The sequence below is a fragment of the Cervus canadensis genome, chromosome 1 (assembly GCF_019320065.1).
Source record: "Cervus canadensis isolate Bull #8, Minnesota chromosome 1, ASM1932006v1, whole genome shotgun sequence".
NCBI classification, from domain to species: Eukaryota; Metazoa; Chordata; class Mammalia; order Artiodactyla; family Cervidae; genus Cervus; species Cervus canadensis.
The window spans coordinates 59,568,202-59,583,329 of NC_057386.1; the positions used below are offsets into that span (position 1 = coordinate 59,568,202).

General features: G+C 35.9%; 1 protein-coding gene across 1 annotated transcript; it reads left to right on the plus strand.

The window, feature by feature from the left end:
- Positions 1 to 12,459: 12,459 nt before the first annotated feature.
- Positions 12,460 to 13,407, plus strand: LOC122452369 (olfactory receptor 8H1-like). The gene has a single exon (XM_043485950.1). It carries the CDS (start codon positions 12,460 to 12,462, stop codon positions 13,405 to 13,407), a length of 948 nt encoding a protein of 315 aa, XP_043341885.1.
- Positions 13,408 to 15,128: the final 1,721 nt, after the last annotated feature.

The window sequence follows — 15,128 nt, forward strand, 5'->3', positions numbered from 1 at the left end:
CAGTGTTATTCTTTCAAATCATCCCACCCTCACCTTCCTCCACAGAGTCCAAAAGTCTATTCTTTACCTCTGTGTCTCTTTTGCTGTATTGCATATAAGGTCATTGTTTTCTAAATTCCATATATATATATATATATTATATATATATATATACACTGTATTGGTGCTTTTCTTTCTGACTTACTTCACTCTAATAGGCTCAAGTTTCATCCACCTCATTAGAACTGAGGTAAAAAAAAATGCATAAAAATGCATTATTTTAATAGCTGAGTAATATTTCATTGTGTATATGTGCAACAGCTTTCTTATCCTGTCATCTGCCAATGGACATCTAGGTTGCTTATATGTCCTAGCGATTGTAAACAGATTGACAGTTTTAAATGTAAATATAGGGGTGTGTTAGTGTGTGTGTGTGTATTGTGTATATGAATAATATTCTTATCATTTCCTATGTCTTTTTTGAGGTTTTCTGTGTACACTTACAAGTTTAATCTTCGATTATTCCTTTATCATTGAAATCTAAGATGACTGTGTTTGGTTAATGGGAGAATCTAGATTCTCATTTTACAGTGTTTGGACATAAATGTTTGTAAATTTATGAAATTAAAATTCTGCATGCAGTGTTATCAATTTTATGGCTCCCAGAATATATCAATTATATTTTCTTAATAATTATTTATTTTGATGCATAATTGTTTTGCAATGTTGTGTTAGTTTCTGCTGTACAACAAAGTGAATCAGATATCAGTTCAGTTCAGTTCAGCCGCTCAGTCGTGTCTGACACTTTGTGACCCCATGAATCACAGCACACCAGGCCTTCCTGTCCATCACCAACACCCACAGTCTACCCAAACCCATGTCCATCAGGTCGCTGATGCAATCCAGCCATCTCATCCTCTGTCGTCCCCTTCTCCTCCTGCCCCCAATCCCTCCCAGCATCAGGGTCTTTTCCAATGAGTCAAATCTTCACAAGAGGTGGCCAAGGTGTTGGAATTTTAGCTTAAACATCAGTCCTTCCAATGAACACCCATGACTAATCTCCTTTAGGATGGACTGGTTGGATCTCCTTGCAGTCCAAGGGACTCTCAAGAGTCTTCAACACCACAGTTAAGAAGCATCAATTCTTCAGCTCTTAGCTTTCTTTCTAGCCCAACTCTCACACCCACACATGACTACTAGAAAAACCACAGCATTGACTAGACAGACCTTTGTTGACAAAGTAATGTCTCTGTTTTTTAATATGCTATCTAGGTTGGTCATAACTTTCCTTCCAAGGAGTAAGCGTCTTTTAATTTCATGGCTGCAATCACCATCTGACTTTGGAGCCCCCAGAAAACAAAGTCTGATACTGTTTGCACTGTTTCCCCATCTATTTGCCATGAAGTGATGGGACCAGATGCCATGATCTTAGTTTTCTGAATGTTAAGCTTTAAGCCAACTTTTTCCACTCTCCTCTTTCACTTTCATCAAAAGGCTCTTTAGTTCCTCTTCACTTTCTGCAATAGGGGTGGTGTCATCTTCATATCTGAGGTTATTGATATTTATCTCAGCAATCTTGATTCCAGCTTGTGCTTCTTCCAGCCCAGCGTTTTTCATGATGTACTCTGCATATGAGTTAAATAAGCAGGGTGACAATATACAGCCTTGGTGTATTCCTTTTCCTATTTGGAACCAGTCTATTGGTCCATGTCCAGTACTAACTGTTTCTTCCTGACCTGCATACATGTTTCTCAAGAGACAAGTCAGATAGTATGGTATTCCCATCTCTTTCAGAATTTTCCACAGTTTATTGTGATCCACACTGTCAAAGGCTTTGGCATAGTCAATAAAGCAGAAGTAGATGTTTTTTCTGGAACTCTCTTACTTTTTTGATAATCCAGTGGATGTTGGCGATTTGATCTATGATTCCTCTGCCTTTTCTAAAATCATCTTGAATACCTGGAAGTTCACAGTTCATGTATTGCTGAAGCCTGGCTTGGGGAATTTTGAGCATTACTTTACTAGCATGTGAAATGAGTTCAATTGTGCAGTAGTTTGAGCTTTCTTTGGCATTGCCTTTCTTTGGGATTGGAATGAAAACTGACCTTTTCCAGTCCTGTGGCCACTGCTGAGTTTTCCAAATTTGCTGGCATATTGAGTGCAGCACTTTTGCAGCATCATCTTTCAGGATTTGAAATAGCTCAAGTGGAATTCCATCACCTCCACTAGCTTTGTTCATAGTGATGCTTCCTAAGGCCCACTTGACTTCACATTTTAGGATGTCTGGCTCTAGCTGAGTGTGAGTGATCACAGCATTGTGATTATCTGGGTCATGAAGATATTTTTTGTACAGTTCTTCTGTGTATTCTTGCCACCTATTCTTAATATCTTCTGCTTCTGTTAGGTCCATACCATTTCAGTCCTTTATTGAGCCCATCTTCACTTGAAATGTTCCCTTGGTGTCTCTAACATTCTTGAAGAGATCTCTAGTCTTTCCCATTGTGTTGTTTTCCTCTATTTCTCTGCATTGATCACTGAGGAAAGCTTTTTTTCCCCTCTCCTTGCTATTCTTTGGAACTCTGCATTCAGATGGGGATATCTTTCCTTTTCTCCTTTGCTTTTTGCTTCTCTTCTTTTCACAGCTATTTGTAAGGCCTCCTCAGACAGCCATTTTGCTTTTTTGCATTTCTTTTCCATGGTTATGGTCTTAATCCCTGTCTCCTGTACAATTTCACCAACTTCCATTCACAGTTCATCAGGCACTCTGTCTATCAGATCTAGTCCCTTAAATCTATTTCTCACTTCCACTGTATAATCGTAAAGGATTTAATTTAGGTCATACCTGAATGGTCTCTTGGGCTTCCCTTGTGGCTCAGCTGGTAAATAATCTGCAGTGTAGGAGACCAGGGTTCAATCCCTGGGTTGGGAAGATCACCTGGGGACGGGAATGGCTACCCACTGCAGTATTCTGGCCTGGAGAATCCCATAGACTCTAAGGTCCATGGGGTTGCAAAGATTCTGAATCAGCTATAAGTATATGTATATTCCTTCACTCTTGGGTTGGCACACCCTCTCCAACTGAAATATTTAATAAGGCTACCTTTCTGTTACAGGTCAGCAAGCTTCAGTAAATGCATCTTTGTTGAAATTCTGTGTGTTTTAAAACATTTTTGCCTTTCTCCTGATTTCTACAGGTTTGATATGATTGTTAAAACTAAATTCTTAATCTGAATGCTTGGTTCATCTAATTTTTTTTTTTAACAGAGAAAAATAATTCCTAAGTCATTTTGGAAATATATTTAGAGATTTTCATTTCTCCAAATCAGGCAGAAAAAGTTCATTAAGTTGATGGTATTAAAAATGAAACCGGGTTTTGCTTTCATTTTTCCTTAAAAAGAGACTTGAACAACAACCCAGTTTAATGTACTCTTCCCAGCATTGTTACAAAATGACCTCTGGAAAAGATGAAATCTCCATTGCTGCCTTCACTGTGCATGAATCATTGAGAAGTAATGAAACAAATTGAGCAGTCAAAACATTTCTTGATTTGCATTTCTCTGATAATGAGTGATGTTGAGCATCTTTTCATGTGTTTGTTAGTCATCTGTATGTCTTCTTTGGAGAAAGGTCTGTTTAGTTCTTTGGCCCATTTTTTGATTGGGTCATTTATTTCTCTGGAATTGAGCTTCAAGAGTTGCTTGTATATTTTTGAGATTAATCCTTTGTCTGTTTCTTCATTTGCTATTATTTTCTCCCCATCTGAGGGCTGTCTTTTCACCTTACTTACAGTTTCCTTTGTTGTGCAAAAGCTTTTAAGTTTCATTAGGTCCCATTTGTTTAGTTTTGCTTTTATTTCCAATATACTGGGAGGTGGGTCATAGAGGATCTTGCTGTGATTTATGTCGGAGAGTGTTTTGCCTATGTTCTCCTCTAGGAGTTTTATAGTTTCTGGTCTTACATTTAGATCTTTAATCCATTTTGAGTTTATTTTTGTGTATGGTGTTAGAAAGTGTTCTAGTTTCATTCTTTTACAAGTGGTTGACCAGTTTTCCCAGCACCACTTATTAAAGAGGTTGTCTTTTTTCCATTGTATATCCTTGCCTCCTTTGTCAAAGATAAGGTGTCCATAAGTTCGTGGATTTATCTCTGGGCTTTCTATTCTGTTCCATTGATCTATATTTCTGTCTTTGTGCCATACCACACTGTCTTGATGACTGTGGCTTTGTAGTAGGTCTGAAGTTCAGGCAGGTTGATTCCTCCAGTTCCATTCTTCCTTTCTCAAGATTACTTTGGCTATTTGAGGTTTTTTGTATTTCCATACAAATTGTGAAATTATTTGTTCTAGTCTGTGAAAAATACCGTTGGTAGCTTGATAGGGATTGCATTGAATCTATAGATTGCTTTGGGTAGAATAGCCATTTTGACAATATTGATTCTTCCAATCCATGAACACGGTATGTTTCTCCATCTGTTTGTGTCCTCTTTGATTTCTTTCATCAGTGTTTTATAGTTTTCTATGTATAGGTCTTTTGTTTCTTTAGGTAGATATACTCCTAAGTATTTTATTCTTTTTGTTGCAATGGTGAATGGTATTGTTTCCTTAATTTCTCTTTCTGTTTTTTCATTGTTAGTATATAGGAATGCAAGGGATTTTTGTGTGTTAATTTTATAACCTGCAACTTTACTATATTCATTGATTAGCTCTAGTAATTTTCTGGAAGAGTCTTTAGGGTTTTCTATGTAGAGGATCATGTCATCTGCAAACAGCGAGAGTTTCAATTCTTCTTTTCCTATCTGGATTCCTTTTACTTCTTTTTCTTCTCTGATTGCTATGGCCAAAACTTCCAACACTATGTTGAATAGGAGTGGTGAGAGTGGGCATCCTTGTCTTGTTCCTGATTTCAGGGGAAATGCTTTCAATTTTTCACCATTCAGGGTGATATTTGCTGTGGGTTTGTCATATATAGCTTTTATTATGTTGAGGTATGTTCCTTCTATACCACTTCTGGGCATACACACTGAGGAAACCAGATCTGAAAGAGACACGTGCACCCCAATGTTCATCGCAGCACTGTTTATAATAGCCAGGACATGGAAGCAACCTAGATGCCCATCAGCAGATGAATGGATAAGGAAGCTGTGTACATATACACCATGGAATATTACTCAGCCGTTAAAAAGAAATTCATTTGAATCAGTTCTAATGAGATGGATGAAACTGGAGCCCATTATACAGAGTGAAGTAAGCCAGAAAGATAAAGAACATTACAGCATACTGACACATATATATGGAATTTAGAAAGATGGTAACAACAACCCTATATGCAAGACAGAGAAAGAGACACAGATGTACAGAACAGACTTTTGAACGCTGTGGGAGAAGGTGAGGGTGGGATGTTGTGAAAGAACAGCATGTATATTATCTATGGTGAAACAGGTCACCAGCCCAGGTGGGATGCATGAGACAAGTGCTCGGGCCTGGTGCACTGGGAAGACCCAGAGGAATCAGGTGGAGAGGGAGGTGGCAGGGGGGATCGGGATGGGGAATACGTGTAAATCTATTGCTGATTCATGTCAATGTATGACAAAACCCACTGAAAAAATAAATAAATAAAAGTAATGAATTCCCAAAAAAACACAAAAAAACAAAAACATTTTTTGAAAGGAAAGTGAAAGAAAGAAAGAAAGTGAAGTTGCTCGGTCGTATCTGACTGTTTGCGACCCTGTGGACTGTAGCCTACCAGGCTTCTCTGTCCATGGGATTCTCCAGGCAAGAACACTGGAGTGGGTTACCATTTCCTTCTCCAGGGGATCTTCCCGACCCAGGGATCGAACCCGTGTCTTCCACATTGGAGGCTGAAGCTTTAACCTCTGAGCCACCAGGGAAGCAAAGATTAATTTAATGAAGTTCTTTTAGGATAAAATACATGTGTTTAAAATATTTGTCTCTCTCTTCAACAAGATTGTAAGCTCTTTGGGAAAAACTTGTTTAGTCATAGTTTTGCTCTCCACAGCGTGGAACAAATGTGTTACATATGCAGTATATAAGTAAATGCTTTCTTTGCTTTTTTGGCTTGTGGAAACATAGTGATGAATTTATTAAGGTTAAGAATTCTATCTTATTCATGTTTATATCTTGTCTGATATTTAGACAACCCTGTGCATATCAGCACTCAAAAAACATTAATTGAAAATTCTATTTCTAGAATTCTTTCAAAAACATTGCTTACTTGTATATTAAAAATGGTGTAGTGATTAATAGATTTCCTTTGAAATGATTTTTTTCTTTAATGATTAGGATAAGGAAATGAGTGTATGTGGATTTATGCTTTGTTGATGTGTTTTGTAATCAGTGCAGTCAACTGATAGGCCTTCTTATAATCTTATGTATATCACAAACCAACCTCCTGAAGAAATAAACAGTCTTCAGTTCTTCAGTCTTGGAACTAGCTGAAGACAATTCATGTGAAAGGGGGTGTGTGTGTGTGTGCGCGCACACACAATGTATACATTTGGTTTTGAAATTTTAATTTTCTTCTCTGGTCTACATTACTGATATCTGACTCCTGAAAACTTCACTTTACAATGTGATTTTACATTATAAACTATTGCAAGTGACAGCTGATGAGATATACTATATTATATTTTATATATTATATATAAAGGCTTATTAAGGCTGTCTTAACAACTCATCACTCATTCCATTTCTTAAACCTACATACATTTTTCCTTCTAAGCACAATATCAGATTTAGATGATTGCTTTCATTATATTTTACCATCATCATGGAAAATTATTAAACTGATATTTCCCTTTATTTTTTCTCTATCAAAGCTTTTCATTTATGCACTATAACTATAATGCTCACATTTTTATAATTGTGTGAAAAATGACAGCTGTTGAAATTTATTTATATTTACCTATATTTTCCTTGGTTCTAATTGTATGTATTATTTGTACTTACACTGTGTATGTATTCTGTAGATCATTCCAGGCCTTTATATTTATTTAGTATTAATAAAACTATATATCAATTGTTATTTTTTATGTTTTAATGTTTCTTAGTTAATCTCTCTCTAAGAGCAGAAATATACCACAATTTTCCAGTTAATCATAAAATATAGAAATATATTTTATTTGTCAAGTTATGATTAAATGTCCAGATGTACACATAGTTTGATATACACCTCAAATTTATCCTTGGTGACTTCTCATCATTTTCTCTTTGAACTGCTCTATCTGTACTGTCCCTGAAAACCTCTAATATGCATCTTTCCAGAATGGGCCAAGTAGGTGTTACTAGGTCCTAGAAAAAAACAATAAATTCAACCTGATAGGGAACAGAGTTTTCAATGCCAATAGATGCTTTCTAGGCTCAAGAATTTTCTGGTTATTTAAAAAAATAAAATAAAACAGTAGACACAGAAGATGTTCTGGAAATTGAGTAGAAGTTATCCTTTTGTAGGAGGCATTTACATTTAAAGAGGAAATGTCCATGTAGCTCAGATGATAAAGAATCTGCCTGAGATGCAGGAGACTTGGGTTCAGTCCCCAGGTGGGGAAGATCTCTTAGAGAAGGAAGTGGCAACACACTCCAGTATTCTTGCCTGGAGAATCCCCATGAACAGAGGACCTTGGTGGACTACAATCCAATCCATGGAGTTGCAAAGAGTTGGACACAGTTGAGTGACTAACACTACTACTCTCCATTTGGAAGGATGACTCCCTCTCTGTGGGCTTCCCTGCTGGCTCAGAGAGTAAAGAATCTACCTGCAATGCAGGAGACCTGGTTTGACCCCTAGGTTGGGAAGATCCCCCAGAGAAGGGAATGGCTACCCACTACAGTATTCTTGCCTGGAGAACTCCAAGGACAGAGGAGCCTGGCGGGCTATAGTCCATGAGGTCACAAAGATTCACAAAGAGTCTGACATGACTGAATGACTATCACTTTCACTTTGCCTCCCTTTCTATACCAGGAAGAGAAAGATGGCTAAATCCCTATTCAGTGAAGAAGGAATGAAGTTGAGTCTGCATTAACAATTGCACTCTTGGTTCCTATTCTTTCTCTGGCTCCCACCCTCCCACATCTTTTATCTTTAGCTGGAGATGGTATTTAGGGGTTTGGGAACTTTTTGGAGAATTACTCAGTTTTCTTGTGTGTCTCCCATGTATAAAAGGGGTATACATATTACTAAATTTCTATTTGTTTTTCTCTTGGTTATCTGCCTTTCATTACAAGAAGGTGGGTTTTAGCCAAAAATCTGAAAGGACAGAGTGAAAATTATTTTTTCCCCCATAAATCTCATAAAGGAAGGAAATTTCATAAATCTCAAGAAGCAATATCTTAAGGAATTGCTTTGTTGATGCTAGAAGAATGTTGTTATTTAAGGCTGAGTAGGTGTTTCTGTTGATGGTGGAGGTTTGTCCAATGCGTAATGCAGATACACAATGCACAGTAGAGATGAGAGAGGAGGTGAAAGGCCAGAGGAAAATTTTTGTTTATAATTTTTCTGGTCTCATGAAAAATGTAGACTTTACTTCACACCTGTTCTAGCAGAATGAAGCTTCAGTGAGTATATTGCTCTTCTAAAATTCATTAAAAATACAATAAATACACCTTTTTTTCCCCTTTTTTCCAAACAAAAAATTATCTCCTGAAATTCTGGAGTATGATCTGAGTTTTCTGTAAGAGTAACTTTTAAATCTATATGAAAATTGGTTTAGTTGTCATGAATTAATGAAAGATTCATTAAAGTATTTCCATCTGATTCTCAGTCTATCCTTTCTATAGTCTTTCTCTGTTGTCTCATCTTGCATAAATAATGTTCAGTAAAGTTCTTAATATCTGAAGAAGACTTCACTAGAATAAAGTTGGTTATAGGTTATTGGTCAATAAATAAAACAAGAAGTTATTGGTTTCATAAGAGGCTAGAATAACATTGGCCATAGCATGTTATGAAATTTAAGTTATGAAACAAGGATGAGTACTGAATATCCAGTATGATAATAATTGTGAAGTTCTACAGGTATGCAAACAATCATTCTATTAAAAAAAAATCATCCTGAGAAGTTTATCAAAGTGTTACAAAAGTTTTGAAAATTTTCATATCATTTTTTTTAAAGATGAGTACTTTATTTATTTATTTTTTAAGTTTTTTGGCCTATATATATATTTTTCATTTATTTTTATTAGTTGGGGGCTAATTACTTTACAATATTGTAGTGGTTTTTGCCATATATTGACATGAATCAGCCATGGACTTACATGTGTTCCCCATCCCTCTGGGTCTTCTCAGTGCACCAACCCTGAGCACTTGTCTCATGCATCCAACCTGGGCTGGTGATCTGTTTCACCCTTGATAGTATACTTGTTTCAATGCTATTGTCTCAGAACATCCCACCTCGCCTTCTCCCACAGAGTTTTCTGTTCTGTACATCTATGTCTCTTTTTCTGTTTTGCATATTGGATTATCATTACCATCTTTTTAAAATTCCATATATATGCATTAGTATACTGTCTTGGTCTTTATCTTTCTGGCTTACTTCACTCTGTATAATGGGCTCCAATTTCATCCATCTCATTAGAACTGATTCAAAGGAATTCTTTTTAATGGCTGAGTAATATTCCATTGTGTATATGTACCATAGCTTCCTTATCCATTCGTCTGCTGATGGGCATCTAGTTGCTTCCATGTCCTCGCAATTGTAAACAGTGCTACGATGAACATTGGGGTGCACATGTCTCTTTCAGTCTGGTTTCCTCAGTGTGTATGCCCAGGAGTGGTATTGCTGGGTCATATGGCCGTTTTATTTCCAGTTTTGTAAGAAATCTCCACACTGTTCTCCATAGTGGCTCTACTAGTTTGCATTGCCACCAGCAGTGTAAGAGGGTTCCCTTTTCTCCACACCCTCTCCAGCATTTATTGCTTGTAGACTTTTGGATAGCAGCCATCCTGACTGGCGTGTATTGGTACCTCATTGTGGTTTTGATTTGCATTTCTCTGATAATGAGTGATGTTGAGCATCATTTCATGTGTTTGTAAGCCATCTGTATGTCTTCTTTGGAGAAACGTCTGTTTAGTTCTTTGGCCCATTTTTTGATTGGGTCATTTATTTTTCTGGAATTGAGCTGCAGGAGTTGCTTGTATATTTTTGAGATTAATCCTTCGTATCCATTTATGACAAAAACCCTCCAGAAAGCAGGAATAGAAGGAGCATACCTCAACATACTAAAAACTACATATGACAAATCCACAGCAAACATTACCCTCAATGGTGAAAAATTGAAAGTATTTCCCTTAAAGTCAGGAAGAAGACAAGGGTGCCCACTCTCACCACTACTATTCAACATAGTTTTGGAAGTGTTGGTCACAGCAATCAGAGCAGAAAAAGAAATAAAAGGAATACAGATAGGAAAAGAAGAAGTAAAACTCTCACTCTTTGCAGACGACATGATCCTCTACATAGAAAACCCTAAAGACTCTTCCAGAAAATTACTAGAGCTAATCAATGATTACAATAATGTTGCAGGAGATAAAATTAACACACAGAAATCCCTTGCATTCCTATACACTAACAATGAGAAAACAGAAAGAGAAATTAAGGAAACAATACCATTCACCATTGCAACAAAAAGAATAAAATAATTAGGAGTACATATACCTAAAGAAACGAAAGACCTATATATAGAAAACTACAAAACACTGATGAAAGAAATCAAAGAGGACACAAATAGATGGAGAAATATACCGTGTTCATGGATTGGAAAAATCAACATTGTGAAAATAGCTATGCTACCCAAAGCAATCTATAGATTCAATGCAATCCCTATCAAGCTACCAACGGTATTTTTCACAGAACTAGAACAAATAATTTCACAATTTGTATGGAAATACATATCATTCCTTCAATTTTGTTAAATTCTCAATTTGTTTCTAATGAAAATATCCCCTCCCATATAGTATCACACAATTAAATATAAAAGACTCATTGTGAAAAATGTATCATACCTTCCCTTACAGTTTCAGGCATGAGTAAGTAAGTATTTCTCTAGAAATAGTTTCTCTACCACCCAGGCAAAATTTTAGAGCATCATACAGGAAGATCAAATCATTAGGCCCTTCACTGTAGGTCTTGGAAAGGAAGACATTTAGTTTCTCATGACCTAGCATACCTGCAATTTAGTCTTTGAAGATATGCCAAGTCCCTTTTGCCCTTGGAGATATGACAAGAATTCTTCCTTGGAAATTGGTCCACAGGGATGACAAAATGTTGCAATCAATCCCCACTATATGAGGTGCCCTGGAATTATTAGGATAAGAGGCAAGGCATACTCTGCTCTGCTTCTGATACTCATTTTAGACATAAATTCCTGGAAGATTTTACATTTGATCAGGAACTGAACAAAATTTCTAGGTTGATTAATTTTTCCTCAGAATAAAGCAGAATGACTACACTAAAATTTAAAAAGAATTTACCTCAAAGGAAAAATTATTATAGTACAAAAATTTTCAACTGAAATGGTCTTCATATTTTATTTGTGAGTAAATGTTGAAGTTGACATACTTCTAGACAGATAATTTTGGAGAAAAGTGTTTTTTGATCAACCTTGCCTCCCAGTAGGTATTATTTTCAAAACTGGAAGGTTTTAGTTGAAATCAAATAAAGCAAGGATAATATCAGAAATGTATGCATGCAGATATCATTTTAGATATATTTGCCTTCAGTAGTGCCAGGACTGGTGGACCCAGAAATATAGAGTTTTTATAATCATGGTCTTTTAGCAATTTAGGAATATAGTTTTGGAAGAAATTTGATTTTGAATGGTCAGGTTATGATAACTTTGTATCTTTTGGAAAGTAATGCTATGTATGTGGTACCTCTACTAAAGTCCAAAGATTGAAAGCTATTTTTAATTAATATTAAATAATATTGGGGGAATAGAAAAGCATGGTATATTAAAATATTCTATCATGATTGTTTATGATCTATATACAGCATTTTAATAGGCATATTTGAAATTACTATGACAGGAATGTAATGGACATGCTCTCTGGAGAAAATCTATCTTGGTAGAAATACAGAGCCAACATTCAATGGTTCTAACTATGAATATATTACCCAATTATGCTCCCTTTTTCTCATGTGAAAAATGTGGTTAATAATTCTATGGAATAATTATATTATGGGCATTAGATGTATTAACAATGGGAAGCATTTAGAACTGTGTCAGGCTTATACAAACTATTCAATATACTACCTTTTGTTGTATTCAAATGTCAATTTACATCTATTTCTATATTGGGAATCAAATTCATATTTTGCTCTTCATACACAGTCCACACCTCATTATCATCAGTTCTTGGAAATGCTAAACAAATATAAATATGTCATGTCATATACAGAAACACAAAGCTTTTTGAAATAATTTCTGATAGGTTTCAACTTGGATTTTTCAGCAGTATAGAGCATTTGAACACTATGGGTAAAAGGAATATCACACTTTTGTCTGATTTCTTTCTCATGGGACTGACAGACTCTGAAGACATCCAGCTGGTCCTCTTCACCCTCTTCCTCCTGATGTACTTGATCACTGTGCTGGGGAATATGGGGATGATACTGATAATCTGCCTGGATTCCAAGCTTCACACACCCATGTATTTTTTCCTCAGTCATTTGTCATTTCTTGACCTCATTTACTCAAGTGTCATCACCCCTAAAACCCTAGACAACTTACTGACTTCTATCAAAACTATTTCATACCTGAACTGCTTCACTCAGATGTATTTCTTTGTCTTTTTGGGTGCCACTGAATGTTTCCTTCTCTCCTCCATGGCCTATGATCGCTATGTAGCTATCTGCAGCCCTCTGCATTACCCCGTTGTAATGTCCATCAGGCGATGCTGTTCTCTTGTCTTTGGATCTTATTTGATTGGCTTTACAGATTCTTTTGTCAATGTGTTTTGCATGAACAAATTGCATTTCTGTGACTCCAATGTAATCTATCACTTTTTCTGTGACACATCCCCAATTCTATCCCTGTCCTGCACTGACACACACAACATTGAAATCATGATATTCATTGTTGCTGGCTGTACCCTAGTGGTGTGTCTTATCACAATATCCATGTCCTATGTGTCCATCCTGTCCACCATCCTGAAAATTACTTTCACTTCAGGGAAGTGGAAAGCCTTCTCTACCTGTGCCTCCCATCTCCTGGGAGTAACCATCTTTTATGGCACTATGATTTTCACTTACCTAAAACCAAATAAGTCCTACTCCTTGGGAAACGATCAAGTAGCTTCTGTTTTTTATACTATTGTCATCCCCATGCTGAATCCCCTCATATGCAGTCTTAGAAACAAAGAAGTGAAAAATGCTGTCAGTAGAGTCATTCAGAAAAGAAAGGTTTCAAAGCAATTAAAATAACAGTGATGCTGAACTTTTAAGCTATTTTTTTCTTCTTCCCTCTATAGCATTTCCTTCCTCTTTCTTCAAAAATGAATTGAAGACTTCACCTGTTCTTTATTTATTCTTTTATTCAGTAGAATTATCCTTTGCTTGACTAAATATTTTCTTGGACATTTATTATAATATGCCTTTAGAAATCCACATTGTAATTGGAAACACTGACACATGTTAAATCCATGGTGCAAATGTATCTGTTTTTAAGGGTAACTGATTAGCAAAACAGAAATTACTTTTACCACCTTTTAAAGTACATCATGAAGATCCAGAGAATTTTATGATGGAAAAGAGCTTCATTTTGGGAACAATGTTAGCAGTTTTATAATTTATTTCATTTACTTTGTGGAAAAGCAGTATAGCAGAATACTCTTGTTTTTGAACCAAACATTCCAGACTTATGATTCTAGATCTGCAACTCTTTCAGCTGTGTAACCCTTAAATAAAATATTTCTTCAATCAAACATAATAAATTATGAATCCAGGTCCATAGAGTTTTTGTAAAGATTAAATCATATAATTGATGTAAGTGTTTATTTCTTCAGTATTTTTAATGTGCAGTATCTTATTCTTACAGAATATTCTCTTGTTTGTAAAAAATTACTTTTGGTCAATTTAAAGGATAAACACACAAACAGCTAAGAAAAAAACTCAGCACCTCACAGGTTTGGATTTAAAATGGTACCTGTCAATATTGGAGAAAATTGAAAAATATTGAAAATTTCAGGAAACAGAAATGTCCTAAAAATTAATAACTTTGTACAGTTTCTTCCAGATTGATAATTATGTATGCACATATATGTGTATATATATGCACACTTTAGTGTTAGAACAATACTTCTGTCATTTCATATGTATTTTTTTTGCAGTTTACAGTGTACACTTACAAGATTAACCTTTGACTATTTAATTGTCAATGAATTCTAAGATGAATGTGTTTTTTGATACATGGGAAAGATTTAGACTTTGCAATTCTTTGGACATGAAGTGTTTGTAAATTCATCAAGTTACAAACACATGAAAAGATGCTCAACATCACTCATTATTAGAGAAATGCAAATCAAAACCACAATGAAGTATCATTACACTCCAGTCAGGATGGCTGCTATCCAAAAGTCTACAAGCAATTAATGCTGGAGAGGGTGTGGAGAAAAGGGAACCCTCTTATATTGTTGGTGGGAATGCAAACTAGTACAGCCACTATGGAGAACAGTGTGGAGATTTCTTAAAAAACTGGAAATAGAACTGCCATATGACCCAGCAATCCCACTTCTGGGCATACACACTGAGGAAACCAGATCTGAAAGAGATACATGCACCCCAATGTTCATCGAAGCACTGTTTATAATAGCCAGGACATGGAAGCAACTAGATGCCCATCAGCAGACGAATGGATAAGGAAGCTGTGGTACATATACACCATGGAATATTACTCAGCCATTAAAAAGAATTCATTTGAATCAGTTCTAATGAGATGGATGAAACTGGAGCCCATTATACAGAGTGAAGTAAACCAGAAAGATAAAGAACACTACAGCATACTAACACATATATATGGAATTTAGAAAGATGGTAATGATAACCCTATAAGCAAAACAGAAAAAGAGACACAGATGTACAGAACAGACTTTTGGACTCTGTGGGAGAAGGCGAGGGTGGGATGTTTTGAGAGAACAGCATGTATA